General features: G+C 40.3%; 1 protein-coding gene across 2 annotated transcripts in view; it reads left to right on the top strand.

Moving 5' to 3' along the window:
- FAT3 (FAT atypical cadherin 3) overlaps window positions 1-24,049 on the top strand; it is a 331,475-nt gene that overhangs the window by 11,799 nt on the left and 295,627 nt on the right. For both annotated transcript variants that reach the window (XM_041417036.1, XM_041417035.1), the window contains exon 2: window positions 8,982-12,293. In XM_041417036.1, the coding sequence (XP_041272970.1) occupies window positions 8,999-12,293 (3,295 nt within the window). In that variant the 5' untranslated portion in view covers window positions 8,982-8,998. The remainder of the gene's footprint in view (window positions 1-8,981; window positions 12,294-24,049) is intronic.

Here is a 24,049-nt window from a genome sequence, read left to right on the forward strand (position 1 = left end):
TCTGTGCTCTGTGGAGCTTTTAACTGAGCCGTGTCTGCAAAGCTGAACCTTTCCAAACACGCAACTGGCTTTGGGGGACTCCCAGCTGTGGTGACTGAACTGGCTGAGTTGGAAAGCTGAAGCTCTGGTGGTTTGAGTTGATGTTTGGTTAGCTGAAAAGTGGTTATCATCTCAAATATCTATACATGAGCCGACCATTGGAGGGGGCAGAATCCTGTTTTCAGTATGGATGAAATATTTGAATGTGGAAGGAGTTCCAGGACGCCGAAGACTCCCAGTGCTGTGGTTTTCCCTTGAGGGCTGCTCTCTGGGTGGTGGTGGCTGGTGGAGGTTGCACCAGAGCCAAGACAGATCTGTCTCTCTGAGTGCCACAAGCACACCCTTTTGTGCATCAAAAATAGTATGTTGTTATATTCCCTTCAAAATAATTGGATTTAGCACCTTGTATGGATTTGGGCATTTCTAATGCAGATAGCTGTCCAAGGCCAGCTTTTTGGGGAGCGTTTCTTCTTGCAGCAATTGAACCTTAACACATGAGCTGGAAGGAAATTTCTAGGTTTCTCTCAGAACTGTTAGGTTTAAGGCTGACTGCATCTACTTTTCTATTTCCCATGTGATATCTGCAGTGTGTATTTCACTTATCTGAGAGAAAGTATGATTTATTTGACCTGATGTAGCTGTGCATTGCTTTTTACTTAGGTAGGTTAACCAACTACTATGGCCAGAGCTGCATGTAATTTTAAAAAGTATTGCCAAGAGCCCCTCTCTAAATAACTGCCTCTTAAAACAAGTGACAAACTTTCTGATTTTTTTGCAAAAAGTTGGAGAACAGCCATTCTCAACAATTGCTTTTTTTTGTTTGTGTCTTTGTTCTTGTGAATAGTTGTGGGCTTTTACAGTTTGTCCAAGTTTTCAGAGACTCTTTCATCATAGGGCCACTGAGAGACAGATTTTGGGGTGCTGGCTTTCAGAAAGGTGGCTGCTCTGCAGTGCCTAGAAGCCAGACCCATGTAGAGATCTCTAGCTGGTTGTCGGTGACTCCGGTGTGTTGCTCCAGAAGCAGCTTCGTTTCAGCCTGTGACACAGCAGCAAGTTGCCAGCACCCTGCAGATTCCTGCCCTACCAAAAGAAAAATGTTCATTGCTAAATCTAGGTTTTGTTCTCAAATCTCAAACTTGCTGAGAATCTCAATCAAAATATTTTCTCCTTCCACTTCCATCATGATTTCTTTCTGTTGCTTTGTGTCACAGCGCTCTTGAAGAGATATGGCACTACAAAACCAATAATCCAATTCCTAGCCTCAAGATTTTTATTTTTTTTTCGTTCTTCCTGACTAGGTTAATAAGATCTAGCTAGTTCTCAAGTGATTTTTCTGTGTATTGTATTTTTATTTAAAGACACCTGGCTATACTCATACGTCTTCTTTTGTGTAGAGTGAAAAGCTTTATCCTACAGTCTTTTTTTAAAGTCCTTACTGGACTATCATGATTTTGATTTGGCATCTCATAATCATAGGACCATAGAATGGTTAGGGTTGGGAGAGATCTTTAAATATCATCTAGTCCAACCTGACAGTGTTTTTCCTTAATCTCCATTTTATGTTGTGTGTTTTACATTGAGCTGTCAATGGTGAAGAAGCTTTTGTATATGCATCTCTAATTTCAATCTCCCTTCACTTGCCCGTCTATAAGGGTCTGGACCATTTGAGCTGCCCTGCCTCCCCACACAGAGTGTCTGAGGGAGATATATAGTATTTTTTTTCCTCTGAGAGTAACAGCTTACTGCTGTCCTTATAACTACATACCTATTTATGGCCCTGGAAACAGTAGTTGTAAATCTCATGGACTTCTTTCTTACTGTAAACTGTATCTAAATAGTTTATACAAGCCTCTGCAAGCTGTCAGAAGGAGTATGTGCAGTATCCCAAACACAGAGCAGACCAGAGGCAGCAACCAGCAGCAGCTGGGACTAGCGGGTGTGAGTTTGCGGGAAAACAACCATGGAAGAGAGTTCATGTTGGGAACTGAGCCTTGAGTGGCAGAGGTGGAATATGCTTTTTAAGCTGCAGGTACATCACCTTCACATCAGTGCTGCAGCTCAAAAAGTGCGAATTTCATTGCTGTGTTTCACCAGATATTGTAAAAAGCTGAGATTCAGATTGCTCTAGGGTTTTTTACAAAAACCATCCTGTCTCAATTGTTGTATAATTATTATTTAGCATTAATAGCATTATTATTTGCATTGTGGTAAGGGTGGAGTTGCAAAAAGCCCAGTCAAATCAGTGCTTAAGTCCCACTGTAAGCAGCTGGAATGTGCCCCACGGCAGGCTGTACTCCTGCTCCCCATCCTCAGCAGCCTCTGAATGTATGAATAGAGCTCTTTCCCCTAAGGATCAGAGGTGCAGCTTGGTAAAAAGCTGTCTGCTTGGAGGGGATCCAAATTTACTTGTGTTGTAGGGAGAGCTGGGGAAAGACCAGCAGCGACAGGAGTGGGACTCATCAATGCTGGATTTTTGCTGCTGACATTACACCTTGAAAGAACTTTCAAGCTCGGACTCCTTGGACAGAGGAGATTTATGAATAACACATAAAGGGGAAAAACAAAAAGAAGGGCCAGATAAGCAAGAAATAGTATAATTAAATGTGTTCCATAAGGAAGCCCCCATGAAAATACCTGACTCATTTTGAAACTGCCCCAAAGCATCCCCATTTTACAGTGACTAAGAAGCAGGAGCCAGGGGGATTTGAGATACACAAAGCGTGAAAATGGATAGCAGCCTTTGTTTCCCTGGAGGCAGACCACCAAGGGACAAGCTCAAGTCCTTTGTAAGATGGCTCCCAGGAATTCACTTTTGACAGATCTCACACGGTGGCAAATTATTCCTTCCCCCACCCCCTACATTTTCCTCAAGCCACATTTCATCCTCGAGGGGAAAGGGTGAGTCCAGCAGACCCTTTGCACCCTTTATTTGGGAATAAAAATGATGCTCGGCCCCTGCTTGCAAGTGGAAGCGTTTGCTGATGAACTGATACTTGGCAAAAATTGGTGTTGTATGGAAAAAATCCCCAGCACCTGCTAGCTAAACAAAGTTATTCATAACATACGGCTAGGTGGCTAAATTTTCACTTCCTAGGGACGGCCTGAATTACACTTGCTACACGCTGAGCGGCCTGTCTCCTGTGTGGAATGACATGCAGGCAGCAGGAGGATTTGCAGCTCTGAGAAAGGTTAGGATTTATAGTGCTGTCTCTTGCAAGGGCTTACTCTGCAGAAATGATCATTTTGTCTTCACCTTCTCTTTTGGGGATAAACACATCATGGTATAATCATATATATGGAAAAGCAGATCTTGGTGCTCATCGGGGAGCAGGTAGCTCCATGAATATATCTCCTGTTGTAAATCTGTCAGTGTCAGTAAGGATTTTTTTCGCCTCCTGCCTAGACTTGAACACAAATCTTTAATTCATTTCTGTATGGCACAAGTTCTGAATTCTTATTCTGTATTCTGACTTCTTTTCCTGGCCAGTAAATTGCTAGCCTTTCCTAACTGGGTGAATTATTGTGAAGTGCAAGGAAGCTGTCTGGCTAGGGGAAGTGTTGTTCAAACATGTGTTTTTCCTTACTCACTATTCATTTGACAAGATGCTAATGATATTGCCTGTGTAATGAGAGTTAAAAAATCCACGTCTCTCTAGTCTGTGTTTCAGCTTTGTAGGTAGAATGGCACGTTGGTCTTTAAACTCCTCAATCAATATCTTCCATATGCCTAAATAATAATTTTCATGACTTCAGAAGAGTTTTCAATGGCTCTGTGCTATGGAAGAGACTTCTTCCAAGAGGGCACTGACCTACATGGAATCTCACCTCCTGGTTGCAATATTGACAATGGATTTGTTGACACTTCTTTTTCTATCACTGATGTAGCTTGATGCAAGCCTTTCATAGGTGACAACTGCAAATCTATCACAAAGCTTTGCAACCTTCCTTGTATGCTTTTTGCAGATCCTAATGGCCCGGTCCTACAGAAGTTTTTGTGTAGTCAAATTGCTGCTGTTGATAGAAAAGAACACTGAGAAGAGTTTTAATGCCCTATGTGTTGATGGTTAGATCATTAGAATAGATTACCTGTTGTTGATGTTGCCCTTTGAATGACAAGAGTTACCTTGAAAGATTAAGGTCACTTCCAAAGAAATCAAGAGCTTCTGTTCTGGAGCAGATGTGTGACTTCTCCACTTACTACTTAGACTTCATGTGCATGTGATGTTACTGTTCTTCTGCTTCCCCAAAATACCTTTACATTTTCAAATATACCGTTTTTGCTGTAGAGCTTCTTAGAGAATTGTGGCAACTTTCTCAAGGAAGCAATAGTAATTTCAAATTGTAGTATTTGTCCATACCATGAGGTCTCCAATCCTGTCCTGTGTGACGAGACATTGTGTTCTTTCCCAGCTTCACCAAGAGAAATGTAAATTAAGATGAAAACCTTTCAGTCAATATTTCTTGGCCCTTTTTTTCCCCCCCCATACACATAGGTGCGTCAATACCTCACCTTTTAGAAATTTATTGTAAGTCAAGAAACTGTTTTTCCCTCCTCATAGCCTAGAGAACCTATATATGAGCTCCACTGGGTTCTTCACCCTTCATTGAAGCTGGAAGTTCAAGCACAAATGAATTTCTTCTGTCTTCAAAGGACATGTGAAAAAGTCTTTAATGGCTGTTTTGTATTAGCTAGTCACATTGCCTGAATTAATGTGCTTAATGGCCAACTGGAAACATGCTCTCAGAGTATTAACTGGGCTTGGAGGCAAAGTAGGGAGAGAGGAGAAGGCTGTTTTGTTATCCCTTCTGTTGCCTACTAAAAGCTTATTCCTCCTGTTTGCTGAAGAAATTTGCCTGCTATATTCCTTATATTCTATAAAAGATGTTTTGGCTCTTGTTTACCCAAGAGACATATGCACTGTTTTCTTTTTTGAGTATTTTATGATGTGGAGATCCTTGGAATTAGAAAAATTAGCCTAGGGAGAGGGAGTCAAACCAAGGAACAGATAGCACTTGTTTGATATCTACACATAAGAGTTAGGGCCACAGTTTTGGTGTGCAGGAATTCCTGGCAGTCCCTGGGACTTCAGTCTTCCTTCTCTGTCTGGTGGGGTGTTATGTTTGGATGCAACCCAGACTGGAGGTTGCCAGAGCCGAGATGAGATAAAGGAATGATGATCATACTTCTCTCAATTCCTCTAAGGACCACCAGCCACCTACAGGTCCTTGCAGCTATTCTGCAAGGTTTGGGTCGCATAGTTAGCCAACTTTGTTCAAGGAGCAAAGGAAAATGAATCAAATGGTGAATTGAATTTTAAATCAGAGAGTTCTCCATGATCTTCAAGTTTATCTTAAAGAGTATTAAAAATCAAGACACTGTTCTATTTTTCCATTTTTTCCTGCCCACTTCAAGGCCAAAGAATTTTATGAGAGCTAGAGTGAAAAGATTCTGGACTCCCAGATTGTATTGTTTTTTTCACTTTGTTGGGTAGTTAGAATGGAGTTGTTTCCTCTAAGTTTCTGCTGCTATTGTAGAGCAGTTTTCCTCTCTTAGAAGTCTTTTACCTTTTCTTTTTTCCCTGTTCCCTTTTCATTTAACTTCCTTTATTTTCTTCCCCTTTTTTCCTCTTTATTCTAACCATGCTCAGCAATACTAGGGAGTTTTTATTTTAATAGGTCCTGCCCAAACATTTTAAAATCAAGCAAAAGTAATCACAACCTTTCTCTCCACTTTAAACACAACATTTTTTGACAAGAAGTGCCTTTAAAGAAATGCCTCCTAATTTACGGCGGGTTGCTTTGTACTTTGTTTCTGTAACCTATCTCGTTACATTTCCTGTGTGTTAAGTATGTATGTATTATGAACTCTTAAAAACAAATATACCAGAAGAAAGGAATTCAGTAAATGAATAAAACATTCTTGGGTTGCACGAGTGGCAGCTTAATAGCTCATCCATTGGGACTTTCATATACTATAGTGGCAATAGCCATATAAATATATGGATAGATGAATAACTTCAATGGGGAGCTTGTTACAACTCTGCATACCACGTTTGAGATGAAATCGAACCCTGAAAGTGCTGCCTTATGTGAAAGTCCAATTTATCCAGTGCTAACTGTTATATTCTACCTAAAAATACATAATCTGTGTGTCTGTGTATACATATGTACTCATAGCTAAAACATGCTTTCAGTAGCACACACACATATACATATGCTGCTTCTAGGTGGAATTTAGTGTTTCAGGACTGATACTGATTGCGCTGAACCTCTACAACTTGGTGGACTATTGACATGGCTGAGTTTTCAGCAGTGTGTTTGAGATCAGGTCTTAGCCCTAGCTTTCTTTAAAAGTTGTAAGATAAATGGAATAGGAGCGTAAGGTTGTCGTGTTTGATTGCCTAGGATATACACAACTTTTTCATTAGGTCCCCCTAATTGCAGAGCTTTGTAAATACCCACTTTAATGCCTGTCTGCCACAGCAGTCTGTAACCTTGGGTAGGGCTGAAAGTTAAGTTTCAAATAAATTTTTTTTGTAGCAATTATATTCTCAGGAAAACTAATTTCCAGTTATGCTGGGCTTCAAAACCTAATGTTGATGACTCTGAAAGATGGAGAGAAACTAGCTCATGCTGGGCTATGGCATGGACAGGAGAAACTAGATCACCAAATGAGACAAATAGGATAAGGCTATTAATTTCCTTACTTTGGAGAATAGGAAAATGAATTCCTAGGAAGTTGCTGAACTGTGGTGAAAGAAGTCTAGATGCTCATATGAAACATAACATCAGTCTCTTTTGTAAGGCAGCAGAAATTCTCTCTCTTAGCAGGGGGAGAGATGGGTATTGTGGTGTAGACAAAGGGTGCTGAAGTGCCGTTCATGAAAGGCAGCAATACAGTGATTGTCTATTGATTGTTTTAATAATGCACATCACAGAAAAGGTCCAGCCCTTTATTTTCCCATGAGTTGTGTCTCATTAGAATTTCTCATTTTCATTGGCTAAATTTCCTCAGTAGTTTATTTTATGTTGTGTAAATATATATATGTGTGTATGTATATATATAAATACAACTAGCATCATCTCCCACACTAGTCTGAAGCAACAGCTTTTAGTTTCAGTACTCAAAAGTGGTCCCATAAAGCCCTGTGAAAATAAGGGACTTTGATATTTTCATACTGGTGGATTAAATTGATGAGTGTTTGTTGTGCTGAAGAATAAGGTGCCACTGCTGGTCTTTCAGCTGAATGAAATGATAACAACAGTAAAATAATTGTTCCTATATGAAGTAGATGAATTCCATCCTGGGGCTTCTGGAGGTCAACCTGTTACCTCATGTACCCTGAGCATATTGGAGAATTGTGCTTATTTGATGTATGAACTGTATGGAACAAGATGTTAATCACAGGACTTGCATGCTATGTGCGCAATAATTGAGGGGGTATATTCAGAAAAGGAACTGCCACAAACGAAATTTGCTGGCTGCTGAGGAATGCAGGTCCAGAAGGTGATTTTAATCTTACATTTTTATTCTCTTTTTAAAGAGTTCATTTCCTTTTTTTAAATTTTTTTAAAAAATGTAATAGAAAAGAAAATAATAAGAAAACAAAGGCAGGGGGAGAACTATGTGTGAAAATAAGTGTATTGGAAGATGAGTGCTTTGACAAACACTTGGGAGAATTGACCAAATTGATCAGTGTGTTAAACAATGGGATATAGCCTGTGGGATCAGGAAGTTAAGTGTTTTGTGTGGACATTGCAATAGCAGAATGATAAATTGTTTGTTGTTAGTACTGAAACTGCAGTAGTCCCTCCGTTGCTTTGGAGGTGATAACTAATAAGAATTCATATTCCAAAACTTGCATGCAATTTATAAATCTCCTCGGGGACGTTGAAATCTTGTTGGAAGTTTAAATTAACTGATATGGATTGCATGTCCTTTTCCTCCCTGTGTTCTAGCTTGGAGAAAAGTACATTTTCAAGTAGCTTTTAAATGACAATGAGAACAATGTGTGTGTGCAGTGGGTCTTTCAATAGTTGCCTTTTAAAATTGATTTTTATGATTTTCACAAGTAGCAGTGCATGTACTCTGTAACAAAGATACTTATTCCTGCTGCCTTATGATAGCACCTGCCTGGTTTCCTCAGGCTCCTTTCCTCCGCTTCCAAGGAGGAAGCGATAGATAAGCAGGACTTGTCTCCCACCTAATGCAGTAAACTTCAGCCAGTGGCTCCTTATTCTGTCTCTGCTTAACCTCACAATTTAGGTTCTTGAAGTGAAGCACTGGGCCTTTTCTGAACGTATTTGTATTTAAAGTAATGACTACATAATTAATTTCTTATTCTACTTGTTGTTGGTGGCTCAAATTTCATCATTCTTAACTGACCATGAAAAAAAAAGGTAACATTTGACTATGACAGTGCTACATACATGTGAAAATCCTGTCTCTCTTCCATGTGTTGGGACTGAAAATGAATTTTCCAATAGGCTCTGAAAACAAACAAGTTTAGGCTTAGTTGGAGCTGCTGATAAATAAGAAAAAAATAATTTCTGTATGTGGTTCATCCTTTGATATAAATTTATACAAATATGTATTTTAGTTGTTTTTTTTTAATGTGATTATTATTCTGTATTGTGTGCATGTGTATATGGATGTGGTAGGGTCTTCCATGTTAAAAATGTTGCATACATACATGTAATTTTATATATATATATATGGACGTGCATATATACTACTCAGACAGGTGTGAAAATACCCAGAGCTGCTGTGATTGTGTGTGTGTATAGTGTTCTCCCTTAATGTTTTTTAAAGATGTGGTGAATTGATATTACATAGATTTTACTTTTGAATTAGAAATTTAGTAAGTAATTTTGACATGTCACTTCACAGTACAGTTTTTATCTCTTGATCAACTATTTCCTGTTTTCTCTCTCTGTCACAGGGTGAAAGAATGATGTGATGGACGTGAATATGGGCCGCTGGTCAGGCTCACGGCTACCTCCGTCATGCCTTGCCCTTCTGGTTATCAAGTTCCTGGCCTTGGTTTGCCAGGTGGCTCACGGGACTGCCCCGCTTGGCTTTCACTTCACACATTCCACTTACAATGCCACAGTGTATGAGAATTCTGCAGCCAGGACCTATGTCAACAGTCAGACGAGGATGGGCATTACCATGGCTGACCTTTCCTGGGATATCAAGTACAAAATAGTGTCTGGTGATGATGAGGGTTTTTTTAAAGCAGAGGAAGTCATCATTGCTGACTTCTGCTTCCTCAGAATAAGGACTAAAGGTGGGAATTCTGCGATACTGAACAGAGAAATACAGGACAACTATTTATTGATGGTAAAAGGGTCTGTCAGAGGAGAGGACTTGGAAACATGGACAAAAGTGAACATTCAGGTTTTGGATATGAATGACCTAAGACCTTTGTTTTCACCAACCACATACTCTGTCACAATAGCAGAAAGCACTCCCTTAAGGACTAGCATTGCACAGGTGACCGCAACAGATGCGGATATTGGGTCCAATGGTGAATTTTATTATTACTTTAAAGGTAAAGTTGATCTCTTCTCAGTTCATCCTACGAGTGGTGTTATCTCCTTAAGTGGCCGGTTAAATTATGATGAGAAAAACAGGTACGACCTTGAGATTCTGGCAGTGGACCGTGGGATGAAGCTCTATGGAAACAATGGTGTAAGCAGCACTGCCAAGCTTTATGTTCACATTGAACGTATAAATGAACATGCCCCAACAATAAGTGTAGTAACCCACATTCCCTTCCCATCAGATAAGGAACCTACCTATGCAGTTGTTAATGTTGATGACCTAGATGAAGGAGCCAATGGAGAAATAGAATCTGTTTCTATTGTTGCTGGAGATCCTCTAGAACAATTCTTTCTGACTAAAGAAGGGAAATGGATGAATGAGTACAAAATCAAGGAAAGAAAGCCTATTGATTGGGACAGCTTCCCTTATGGTTACAACCTCACTCTCCAAGCTAAGGACAAAGGATCTCCTCAGAAATTTTCTGCGGTCAAACTGGTCCACATCGCTAGTCCCAAGAAAGAAAGTATTCCCCTGAAGTTTGAAAAGGAAGCATATGATATTTTCATCAGTGAATTTTCACCTCCTGGTGTGGTGGTTGCAGTAGTTAAGCTGATGCCTGAGCCACAGGGTGTGGAATACAGAATATCTCCAAGTGAGGAAGCTGAGTATTTTAAAATCAATCCCAACACAGGCCTTATTACTACTGCTCGTCCTTTGAAAATCATTGAGAAGGACCTCTATGAATTAGAAGTATATGCAAACAAAGGTGGCGATTTAAAAGCACGGGTTACTGTCAGGTTAGAGGATGCCAACGATCACACTCCGGAGTTCCAGCAGCTCTCCTACAGCTCATTTGTCAATGAAAGTGTCCCAGTGGGGTCCAGCGTTTTGGCAGTGTCAGCAGTTGATGAAGACAGGGGAGAGAATGGATACATCACATACAGCATTGCCAGTCTGAACTCGCTACCATTTACAATAAACCAGTTTACAGGTGTCATCAGCACATCTGAAGAACTGGATTTTGAGTCCTCACCAGAAAGTTACAGGTTCATTGTGAGAGCATCTGACTGGGGTTCTCCCTACCGCCACGAAAGTGAGGTGAATGTCACCATATACATAGGCAATGTCAACGACAACAAGCCCCTCTTTGAAAAAGTGGCCTGTCAGGGAGTGATTTCATCTGATTTTCCTGTTGGTGGTCACATCACTGCTGTTTCTGCAATAGACATAGATGAGTTAGAGCTTGTGAAGTACAAAATAATCTCTGGAAATGAACTTGGCCTTTTTTATTTAAGTCCAGACTCTGGTGTCCTGCAACTTAAAAAATCTCTTGTTAACTCCGGCATAAAGAATAGCAATTTTGGCCTTAAGATAACAGCAACTGATGGAGAGAACTTTGCTGATGCTATGTTTGTTAATATTTCAGTAGTTCATGGGAAAGTGTCTTCAAAGACCTTTAGCTGTAGAGAAACTAGAGTTGCTCAGAAGCTAGCAGAAAAATTGCTCAAAAAGGCAAAAGCAAATGTGAAGCTGAATTTGGAAGATGGTTTTCTTGATTTTTATTCGGTCAACAGGCAGGCACCTCATTTTGACAAATCCTTTCCTACTGATGTGAAGGTTTCAGAAGATCTGCCAGTTGGTGCCACCATCCTCAGGATAAAAGCCTATGATGCTGACTCAGGCTTTAATGGAAGAGTACTTTATACAATTTCAGATGGTAATGTAGATAGTTGTTTCAACATTGACATGGAGATGGGAATACTTAGTGTTCTCATGCCCTTGGACCGTGAAAAAACTGAGCTCTATCTCCTTAATATTACAATTTATGACTTGGGTAATCCACAGAAATCTGCGTGGAGACTGCTGACTGTCACTGTGGAGGATGCAAATGATAACAAGCCTGTTTTTCTACAGGACAGTTACTCGGTTAATATTTTAGAAAGTACAAGTCTTGGTACAGAGATTATCCAGGTAGAAGCCAGAGATAAAGACCTAGGATCTAATGGTGAAGTGGCTTACTCAGTCCTGACAGACACTCATCAATTTGCTATCAACAGTTCCACAGGAGTGGTGTATGTTGCAGATCAGCTAGACCGGGAAGCAAAAGCAAACTACACACTGAAGATTGAGGCTCGGGACAGAGCAGAGAGCGGCCATCAGCAGTTTTCCGTTGTGCCTCTGAAGGTTTTTTTGGATGATGTTAACGATTGCTCTCCAGCCTTTATCCCATCCAGCTACAATGTGAAGGTCCTTGAGGACCTGCCAGTTGGCACTGTCATAGCTTGGTTGGAAACTCACGATCCGGACCTGGGCTTGGGAGGCCAAGTCCGCTACTCGCTGGTGAACGATTACAACGGGCGGTTTGAGATCGACAAAGCCAGCGGCGCCATCCGCCTGAGCAAGGAGCTCGACTACGAGAAGCAGCAGTTCTACAACCTGACCGTGCGTGCCAAGGACAAGGGGCGCCCAGTTTCTCTCTCTTCTCTTTCTTTCGTGGAAGTTGAAGTGGTGGATGTTAACGAAAACCTTTATACCCCTTATTTTCCTGACTTTGCTGTCATTGGATCTGTAAAGGAAAACTCCCGCATTGGTACAAGTGTTTTGCAAGTTGTTGCTCGAGATGAGGACTCTGGAAGAGATGGGGAGATCCAGTATTCCATCAGGGATGGTAGTGGCCTGGGGAGATTCAGCATTGATGAAGAAACTGGTGAGTTTTGTTTCTAATTTCTCCTTCATAGAGACTTTTTTCAAAAGCAAAGCTGAGGCATAATTGTTCTACCCTTAACAAGAAATTCAGTTCTTCTTTACAGGCAAGATAAAATTAAAAGTAGGTATTTTCTAGGCACATCAATGAGATTATCTAATTACCTGGTTGCATGCATCACACTGTGGATGAGAAATTATACACATTTCTTTCCAGCAGCTCTGTGAGGGCTCCATTTAGAAGGCAGTGATAGTAACAGAATGACTTGCTTACAGTCACTGCATTGTCTGTTGATCACTGTAAATTACTCAGGCCACCTCCACGAAGTTCCAATACTCATGACTTTGAATCCACTGTTAAACCCAATGAAAGGAAATAAGGACCATGAAAGAAATATTATTTTGTCCTAAAACCTATGTGTGGCCTTCTTCTTGTTGCTGGGAGTCATTTTTCATGGGAGTTATTCTGGAATGACACACCATTCTGTGTAATACACTTTCTTGTGTTTATCAGTGTTGGTGTGCTTATGTAAAAGGTAGAAATCCAGGGAAGTGTTCATAGCTGTAAATGACCTGTGCTAGTTTTCCTTTGGTGCCAGTAGTATTATAAATATTGATGTTAGAAAGCATTGTTAATGTAGTGAAGGTTCTTCAGATGTTGAACTTTATTACCATACCACCCTATTGGAAAATATTCAAAATACTAAATACAAAAGTGTGTTTAGTAAAACACTTAAAAACTGGCTGTTTAAATGTCTGATGGTTGTTGGGAGTAATGGTGCAGCTGTGCACCAGTAGAAGTAGTGAGGAAATTAGAAAATATTAGTCAACAGTTTCAGCAATTATATTAAATATGTTAGGTCTGTGGATTTACTGTGGTTTGTATGTCTTCTTCTGAAGCTTTTAATTGAGAATGTGGTATTAAACATAAGATTAAAATGTATGTTTTGGCAAATTCAAACTGTTTAATCAAATGTCAACTTTCTAAGCTGAACGTTATGAAAAACAGACGACATCACAAATGCTGTGGCTCTCATAGTATAAGCAGAGGAAAATATTTTTATTCTATTTTTGCTACAGCCTTGCGGCTGCAGCTGTACACAGATGATTGCAGTCAAAACCTTATGTCCAGTAACATCAGACTTGAGTGTCAGAAGTCAAGAGGGCACCTAGTGTAATTTCCAGAAATGTTAGAAACTCGCATATCTTATAGTGCTGATAGTAGCGGAAGGCATTCAGGCAACATGATTTAGACATTTGGACACGTGTTTAAATATTAAGCTCCTGCATTTGAAAATGTCATCCTACCTATTTATTGAGTAGTATCAACTTCATCTCAATGGCTTCTTTATAAAGCATTGGGAGGTTGGTGCCAATGCTGCAATATTGATACAGAAATCTCAGCATTCAACATTTATTGAACTTAAAAGAGCTGGTAGGGAAGGTAACTCACTGAATGTCACTCATAAGTGAAATAACCAGTTTTTTACCCTGTGCCTACCATAGCAGAGGTGATGGCCTAGAATAAGTTAGGTCCCTTGTTCAGTAAAACACAAATAGTATTTTAATGGGAATGGAAATTGTACCCAGTGTTCCACAATAAATATATTTACTTGCTTTCTAAAATTGAAATATATTTTGTGGAGGCAAAAAAGCCCCAAATCTCCCAAGATGCAAAGATTTTCTGCTTTTCACTCTTTCATGAATGTTACGTGAAAATGAGCCAACCTGTGCGATTTCACTTAAATCATTCCAGAATAATCCAGTAGATCAGAAGAGTTGGGATTCTTGTTTCTGATTTCCCCAAATATTCAATGCCATGTAAGCCTTCTTGGAAGCAATTTGAAGAACACTTGGGATGCTGAGCTTCAGCCAGGGCAGTGTGGAGGGCAGGGCTTCAGGGTTACTCTGGGTCATGCTGTTGTAAGCTGAATGCAGGATTTGACCTTCTGTGTCAAATAAAATGCAACATTAATACTCTGCTATTGAACTGGTGGCAACTTAAATGCTGCTGAATGATGAATCAGCTTTCTAGCTGTAGAAAAGGGCTTAAGTCACATACTGAATTAATTTATAAAGAGATAGCTGTTTATTTACTTTCAGTGCAGTTCATTTGTCACTTTTAAACTGACGAACTCTATTGGCTTATGTACCGTCTCTCCTGAAATTTGTGAAGGTAAGCAGGAGTGTGAAGTACAACAAATCAATATTTTTGGCTGCTGCCTTAATGAAAAGATGACTGCAGCATCCATTATAATCATTAGGATATAAACTGGGCCAAATTCATCCTGATATATGAGCAGGCTAAACTGCAAGTGTGTGCTTTCAGTGAAATTCTGCTCAAATGCATTGTTTTTATTTTTATGAAATATTACATGTTAATGGTGTTGCCCTGTTTGTTGAGTAAGATGTGCTTTTGCTTCCTGAGGCACATTGATACTGAGGAGTTTAAATGAGGAGAAGCAGCCCTTCATGATGGATACACACTGCACATACAGCTGCACGTTTGTTCTCATGGTGTCTTCTTCCACTGGAGATGCACACAGGTGCATAATGGTACATCTGGAAAATATGAGGCTCAGGGGAGATCTTCTCACTCTCTACAACTGCCTGAAAGGAGCTCGTAGTGAGGTGGGGGTCAGTCTGTTCTCCAAGTAACAAGTGTCAGGACAAGAAGAAATGGTCAGGAGAGGTTTAGATTGGGTGTTGGGGAAAATTTATTCACTGAAAGAGTTGTGAGCCATTGGAACAGGCTGTCCAGGGATGCCGTGGAATCACCATCTCTGAAAGTGTTCAAAAATTGTGTTGATGTTGTACTCATGGCTATGGCTTAGTGTTTGACTTTGCACTGCTGGGTTAATGGTTGGAGTCAATGATCTTGGAGGTCTTCTCAAAGTTAAATGATTCTGTGATCTATCTCCACCAAGCTTGATCTAGCTTTTGGTGTGGGTTTCACAATAGGCTTCTCTCCATTCAGGTCAGAACAGTGGATGGCAGTCAGGGAGCTTGGGAGTCTTCTCTGTACTGGTCCTTACAGATCCTTCTGCACAGTGTAAATGGGCAAATCTGGGTGCTGTTTTAGTTTGGTAAGAGTTGTACCATGGGGGTGAGCCTGGATTGCCTTCCTACAGTGCTGCTCTTTGCCTCATGTTGTATAGAATTGATAGATTGGAGAGTAGTTTTGTTACAGCATTCACTGCTAAATGTGCCAGTTCATACATGGTGGTAACCAGAAGCATAGCAAGTGTTTCCCCAATAGAAGTGTGAATAACTTCCAAATTTGCTTCAGTGGATTTACTTTCCATTTCCAGGAGTCGGAGCCAGTACAAATCTGTAAATAAATAGAATGTCTCCTGAAGTAGTTTGCTGCAGTTCCTGACCTTTCAACTCCATCTGTGGTTTCCCACTACCTTAGACAGAAAATGAAATTTCTCATGGATTTAGACGTCAGTCATGATTTATGACTAAAAAATCTGGTTTCAGACTTTCCTTGAGGTTAAAAAAAAATGGAGGAACTTTTTTTTTATTTATTGACTGTTGATATAAATGTCACAAACATGTCATTTAAGAACCTTGCACTGAGAAACATGTAATGTGATCCTTCTGTCTCCTGTTCGGAACTGCCTTTTTTTTTTCCCCTGTCATGTTCATTTTTTTTGTGATCCAGATATATAATCTGTTATAAAATATGATTGTCTACAATGAGAACTAGTCACTGCAAGCTTCTTCAAGTCAACAGAAGGAAATCAGTCACTGAGAAATATGATTAATTTCACCCTAATGTAAAAATATTAAATAAGTCGTGTGAATCATGCTCTGAAAATGTGCAGAGGTCCTTGTGAGACTAGCTCAGGTAGAGGTCTACACTGAGTGCCTTGCTTTGGTCAGATGTAGCCCATCCTGTGAACAGGAAGATACACTGTCAGCCTTACTGCTAGGTAATTTGTTATGACTCCTCTCTACCAGATTCATGGTTTTAATCTAGTTTCTGGGAATTAGCTTTTATTCCGAAACCCACAAATAAGTGCACTTCTAGACATAAAAAGTGGGAAAAAAATTTAAGAGTGTAGTGGTGAGAGTAATGTAAACGATAGCTTGATATATCATTTTCTGACAATACAGTGTTAAAGCATCTGACCCTCTTTTTTATCTGCAGAAATTGATCAATATGTTATATTTGGATCATGCAGAAGTGAGCAGTAACCTTCCCCTTGTGCCACTCTCATGCTAAAGAGAAGCTGGAACCATTTCCTCATCTTTAGTACTGCTTCCTGCCTGGTGTGCATCTCCACTCTCTTTGCCAGTCTGCTAATTGCAGTTTCTTAGAAGAAAATCGTGTAAAATGCACTGTTTTATCTCCATATTGTTGTGACACAAATGAGCAGAGATGAGGTAAAAAAAAATTGTGGGATGAGAGTATGCTCTGAGTTTCCATCACAGGTTAGCTCTAATAGTGATGATGACTCTTGTGGAAATGTTCTCTGTCAGAGGTCCTACACTGCCTTATTAAAAACCTGGATTTTCTTAGCTCTGGTATGTGTACCCTCATAGCACTGATACCACAGCGAAGTGGTGTCTTTTTGTTGTTTCAGGAGTTGGTGGTGAGTCCAACAAATGCATATGGGTTTATGATATCACCCACCTTGGGAGACTGAATACTATCTATCAGAATCTCTTTCCTGGCTGCAGTGGTGATCTAAACAACTAGTGGGACTTCCTGACTTCTTGAAGGGTTGAGTAAGATGATACCAGGTCTAAACGCTGGAATCCTCCTTTTTTGATGATTTGTTCTTCAGCTAAACTGCATTTTTACTCTAGCTCCAGTTTTTAGTCTGGCATCTGTTTCTACATGTTAATATAACATCCTGGCACACAAAGAGATTCTGTATTTACCCTTACACTACCCATGGTCATACTGGTAATAGGAACTAGGGTTGTTCAGGAACCTGAGTCCCCTAACTTGTAATTACAACTTTAAATCCATACTGGTAATAGGAAATGATCAAAGTGAGTTCTAGAGGAGCAGAGAAAGGAGACAAAATCAGTGTCTTCTGCTGCAGAGGCTTCTCTGTGGGGTTTGTGAGAGTTGGTGGAGCATCATCCTGACATGCAAGGAATTACTAACTCCACTGCACAGATGGGGAAACCAAAGCAACAAGTTTTTTACTTGTTCTCAGGAAAGCATAAAAATATCTTAAGTCCCACTGAAATTAAATGCAAAGATAAAACAGTGGTGTTAATGAAAAGCTTGCAGGATCTTCAATGTTCTTGCAAAGCCCATGAGCATTGACTTAAAAAATGCTTTCAAAGAAGGCATTCTTTATTTCCTAGGGTTGTTCAGGAACCTGAGTCCCCTAACTTGTAATTACAACTTTAAATTTAGTTAGCTGGCACTGATTTCTAAACCTGTAGAGGACCTCTGGTAAGAATGCAATTTGTAGATGACTGTTAACTTCCTATCTTTAGATGTTTCAGCCCTGAAATTCACACTAACAGGCCAGTCCTGTCTTTCACAGTGCTTAAAGCTTAAAGGCACTGTTAAATGGTGGTAGAGACTCAAATTATTACAGACTCTGTCGGTTTATTTATGGTGCTAAGGATAATGGTCTGAGCTTCTATTTGGATACCTCAAAAGTGATAGAAATTCCTAACAAACTGTGGCTGGAGAAGGCAGTTGGTGCTGGAAAACCCTAATCATGGCTTCAAAGGACTCATAATGGAAGCTAGAAACACCAAATTACATAGTTTACAATAAGCCAGACCTGCCTGCACTGTGCAATCTATTTGGCAGAAAGGAATGAATTTACTGATTTGGACTCCTTTCATCTTCTTGCTGTCTCTTAAAATAGTTTTCAGTTATTTTGTATGCAGGTTGAAGTATATTTTCATTTACTACCATTTGAGTGGTTTGATAAATATTTATGTGGGACCATTTCTAGTGTTTCTTTGAAACAAAGTAAAGTAAAATGAAAATCATTTATGATACATGTTTTTCTCCCTCTCAGTTGTTTAATTTTATGGAGGCATGTAGGAGCTAGTGGGTGGATCGGGGTGGACTCACTGGCAGAATTTAATTCACTGTAGAGTTTGGAGACACTAGTATTACAGATGTTATTCATCTTCCTGGAGAGTGTAGGCAAATTTCATTACCCAGAGACAGTATTTTGAAGCCTCTTTATTATCCCAGGCTTCTAAACCTAGTTTTCAAGGTAACTTCAGGCCATACCACAGAAGTGCCAGTGGGTTCTGCTGGAAGGTGGCTTGGGAATAAAGGGCTGCTCGCAAGGGAGTTACTTGGAGCAGGTACTCGTGACAAGATCATCAGCCCTCAGCCTGTCCATGGTGTGTCTCCTGAGCAGCCTCTTTGGGGAGGGGTGTGTCACATGGATCACAGAGCGCAGTCCTGGCCAGAATCTGGTCTGTCAGTCTGTATCTGTGTCAGGCAGGAATGAAGCATTCCTGAGAGCAGCTATTTCTGAGCCTGTGTTATTAGTGCTCTGTGAGTTATCTCTGGCAGCTTTTAACAGGGGAAGTGTTCCTTCATATAAGATTTCTACTTTTAGGACAACAATTACTAACAGTTTTCTTTTTCTTTAAAATTAGTCATGGTAGAAAACCAATAATTTTTTAGAAATTCTGTGTCGGTGTGTTTATAATTTCCCTGTCGTTTCTAGATGTAAATTAGTAAGGAACAAGGCTTGCCTTAGTTTCACTGGAGCAAATTGGTTTAACTTTTTTTTTAGTAGTATGAACCTTAAAACAATGCATCAGCTTATGAAAATATTTACTTTAAAAGGCTGTTAGTATCATTCTGACATACTTTCAAAGTTTCCAAAGTAAGACCAGTCATGCAGAATTGTTTTATTCAAGCTGTTCAGCTTTCTAGGCTTTATACCCCATAAAACAGCTCACAACATATAATTTTTATAGCTAGCTGTAATTTGCATGCTTTCCCTTCTTTGGAAAATGTTTAGAGAATATCCTTTATTATTCAGGATGCTCCTGGTGATAGGACATTTTGTCTCAATCTGAGTAGTTTATTTATTAATAAAGAAATGTGTAGTCTGTATTTCCTCCTGTCACCTTTATTACCCTTGAGAGATCTTTCCAAGTGCATTTTGTATTATGTCTTCTGTTATTCTCAGTGTATAATTCCAAAAGTGACCTCTATATTAGCTCATGCATCATCATCCATTAAATTATACCCAGGTGCTCCTGCAGAAAGCTTATCTCCAAGGTGCCAGCAAAGGGACTCACAAGGTAGTGAGTTTGATGATATTAGAGGAAAATTGACTTCCAGTGTCTAGTGTTCAGTCTAGCACACGAGCACCAGCTTTATCCTGCCATCACTTCAGACCATGAGCAGCAGTTCATGGTAGTTCAGAGGAGACTGGGAAAAAATCCATTTTGGCTGTTCCAAAGCACCAGTGGAAGCCAAGGGCCTTGAGAAGGGATGTGTTCATGCAGAAATGTAAGCTTATGTGTGTATGGAGTGTAATATCCTCTTCCAGGGGTATACAGAGGAGGCTGTTTGGGCAATGTCTAAGATTACATGGAGCCATTTTGTTGCACTGCCTAATCCTTTGCTGTAACAAGTCCAAGAGAGAGAAATCTCCGCTGGCCAATAAAATTGAGAACACGTTTTGCTGTCTGACCTTGCAGCAGGGTGTGTGGCTTTTTAGGGAACAGTAGAACTGGACAGAGTTAATCAGGAATTTCTAGAACTGGTTTGGAGTGATAACACTCGACTGATCGTCTATCTCTTCCTGTGCTTGAATACCTAGGTAGGCTCAAGGATTTACTTTGGAAGCTGGATTAAAGGGTACTTTTTATAAAGCTGTTTGCAGTTCAAGGACTACAAGTAATGGTTAATCAGTCAGTTGCTTGGAAAGCTTTTCCAGGCTTTCATTGCTCTCATTGCAAAAAATTGTGTCATATTGCAAAGCTGTTTGGCTAATTTCAGTGTTCAAGTCTTGGAACTTGTTAGGTGTTTGCCAACAAGGTAAAAATAAAATAAAATTAAAATGCCCTTCCACTGTCAGATCTCTTTGAATTCACATATACATGTTTACCTGAAAATAGATGTTTGGAGATGAGCTTCTGTAGCTCATGGAACAGATTATTTCAGTCTGTAGTCTGCTGTTTAATGTAAACATCTTCATTGCATTTTATACACTTATGGTGTCTTATTAGCATTGAAGTGTTGCCAGTAAGAAATAACTGAGAGAAAGCCAAACAGAGTGCATGTGGGGAGGGGGTTTTCATTGCAGTTGGTTTGCATTAGGTGTTTGCACTAATATATCTCTGTGTACATCAGAATGAGGTTGTCTGCTGGCAGTGACCTGGTCATTTTGTCCATGGTGAACAAAAAGGGTAGATCCATTCAATTGTGGCAAGAAGTTTGTCCCAAGTGTTACTGCGGTGTTCCATCAGAGCGGGAAGTGTATGAAGGTGCAGGACTGTGCTTTATTTCCTCCATGCTGAGAGCTCTGGTACATGCCAGTACATCCTACCTAAATGATGGGAATATCAGGACATGCTGTGGCATTTACCCACCCCTCCATTGAGATACATGTGTCTTTTTGCTCTTAGGTGTCTCAACTTTGCAGCTGTTACCCACTGGAGACAGTCTGGTTACTGCAACCCTCCTTGAGAGGGAGGCAGCCTGAAGCTTCTTCTCTTAGGAAATGTTTTTCAGTTACTTTGATGATAATCTTGGAGTTGAGCAAATTGTGCTCACTGTACATGAGCAACAATTCTTCAAGCTGATGGACTGGAAAGATGAGAGTAATCTCATTGTGTGTGGTTTCAACAGCTCTCTGCTTCCACTGTGATGGCAAGGTCTGCCTATCTTTCACAGCTGAAACTTTTGGTTTTTCAGTTTTGCTAAAATATGCATAGCAAATGAATCTCTGCTTTTAGTTCTTGGCAGCCCGTAAAGAATTATTTGCATCTTTATTTGGGATTTTTTCATCTTCATTTGAAAATTTAACTGAGAATTTGTGTTCTGGAAATGTAACTTTATGTATATGTCATTAAAAAGGGTTTTGCTTCACACCAGTGGTTCATTTTATAGGGTAAAGATTTGGCAAAAAGAAAACAAACTGATACTGTGAATGAGTTAATTTTTTTTTTTTTTTGCCCAAAAACTTTATTTTTGCAAGAGAATAACTATGGGATTTAATTAAATTTGCCAGAAACTTCACAGTCCCAGAACACCTTTCATCTAAAGTACAGAAATTATTTTCCACATTTTAATGAAGGAAGCTCTTTGATGTACAATGCTTATGTAGTTTCCATTTTACTGAAAGGTGTAGGTAAGTTAATAGTTTGAGATGTTTTTCTCTTTTTTTGGAAGGTGGGGAGTGACAATGCACAAATTCATTAAAAGCCATGGGAACTTCAGGTGTTTGTCGTCTCTGTGATGAAGCTGTACTTAGCCACAGCAAATAGGAGTGGATGGGACAGATTCTTCTGAGTCCCAGCCTCCATGTGAGACCACCCTTCTTACACTGTACAGGATCTTGGAGCTGGTTTTAAAAGGGTTGGATTTTACCGTTTCTTTTTGATATAGTTTGTAAAGATGAACTGGTTTGATTTTCTCTGCTCCCTTTGGGTATGTTAGTTTGTTTTGTTTTTTTACTGCACTTTAATTGTCATTTAACAGTAACTCTTGGATAATGGCAGGTTGTAGCATAAGCCATCATCAGTGATTAATGCAGCTTCCTCTGGGGTGATAACCTCCTGTTTTGCTGTGGGTGGAAAGAGCAGTGGATAGCTACAAGCACCAGCAGTGAGGGTCAGTCCAGGCATAACCAGAGCCCCTGTGCTGCCCACAGGACTGGCAGCTGGACAGAAACCTCAGCCAGCTTTTGGGGCTGATTATTCTGGGTGACACTGAGTGCTCTGAGTGGCTGTGGGGGCCTTCCCAGTATGGGACAGACTTCCTAGTATGGAGCAGCCTCCCTCAGTTTACCCTCTCCCAGCACTGCCCTTCAGACACACTTGCCTCATTCTTCTCTTTAAGGAAATCCTGAAAACAGCAGATTGAGCCCCTGTGAGCTCAATACAGCTCCATTGGAAACAGCTTCCATTGGAAACCTAACAAACATTTAATGTGCTATTTTCACTCCCACAGTACCAGCATAGGGCAGTCTGTTCCGTGCCTTCTGTACCTCAAATTAGTGGTGTGTCTTCATCTCCACGACGAGCAGTGGCACCAGCCATTTGCTAATGAGATGAGATGCTTTTTGTGAGTGTGTGGCTCCTCTGCAACCCAGTGTGGGTCTGCCTTTAATGAGGTATCTTCCTTTTTGGAACATTCAGTGTGGGCAGTAGTTCAGTGTGGGCAGCAAGCTGCTTCTGAGGTACAGAGTGTCATGCTGGAGACAAGCAAAATAATGAAAAAAGGAAGATTCTGCCCATAGTGACATATGTAAAGGAGATGGGAGCTGTTTATGAGGCAGGGCCAGGACTAGCATTTAGCTGGGCTGGCTAAAGGGTAAATAGCAAAATCTGTTTCATATATGTGACCTAATGAATTTATGACTGCTGATTCTAAAGTTTGCCCCTCCATCAGTTTATTGTCAAAACCTGTAGCAGCTTCTCTCTAAAAATGAAGGTAGTACCTAAATAATGTTTTCTCAGCTGTAAAGATTGAATTTGTTGATGGTGGAAGTGGAAAAAGCCATTCAGCTGGTGGATGTTGCTGGCTGTAGGCATTGCTGCATTGCAAAGTGCTTTACTCCTACATTGTTAGGAGCACAGAAGGGTTCCTGTTCTCTTTGTGTAAACATACCAGTGTTTGAAACTTTTTGCATATGCTTCTGCTCTTTCATGGGGATTTCCTTTAATTGCTTAATCTTTCATAATGAACATTAATCTGTCACTGGCAAAGATAAAATCCAGCTAATTCTCAGAAAATCTGTTACTCTTTCTCTGCACCCACAAATTAAAACTCATCTGATAACAGTTGGAAGCTCTATCTAGACATTGAATGTAGTCAGAAATAACTGTGTGGTCACACTGTCAATCATAATCCAGTCCACTTTAACAAGAGGGTTTGGACTTTCCTGGCAAGTCCCTGGAGGCCATGGGAACCTCTGGTAAAGGGGCCATGGATCCCCTTTCTGTGGTCACCTGGATCTAGGAGAGACAATCTTACTGGTGGGGCTCCTAAAAGGTTGATGTAGACACAGAAAGTCCCCCAGCCAAACAAACTATAACAGCAAGCTTTTGCAACTTGAATTGCTTCCCATGAATTTTTTTAATTGAATCCCATGTTTTCAGTTTAAAAAGGCTGTGATTTCCACTCCCTTTATACTTGGCATTTATCTGTTCTGAAAGCAGAGGCAGCCCATTCCTGCACCTGAGTGCTGCTTCCTGCTACCTTCCCACAGTGGCTCTGTTTTATCCCACAGCCAGTGGTGAACCAGCTCAAGAAAGCCATGAGGGAAGAACTCATTTTTTGAGGAAAAGTGTGGAGGGATCAGCTCCCTGGTTGCATTTACAGGTCTTGCAAACACAAGCCATTTGGGTGGACCTAGAGGAGGAGATCAGGTGTGAAGTATTGCAGTGCCCTTTTGATGCTGGTGGCCCTGTGGGTTTGGGAACATGCATGCACACAGCTGCAGTGGTGTAATTCTTGTCATTGAAATTCATACTGAAACATAGTAGACATTTACTTGTCAATATGGGAAGTTTGTAATTCCCTGTCTCGTAGAAGTTTCTTGGTGGAGAGCTGACCTGCTAAACCAGAAG

The sequence above is a fragment of the Onychostruthus taczanowskii genome, unplaced genomic scaffold (assembly GCF_017590055.1).
Source record: "Onychostruthus taczanowskii isolate IOZ18803 unplaced genomic scaffold, ASM1759005v1 scaffold54, whole genome shotgun sequence".
Classification (NCBI taxonomy): domain Eukaryota; kingdom Metazoa; phylum Chordata; class Aves; order Passeriformes; family Passeridae; genus Onychostruthus; species Onychostruthus taczanowskii.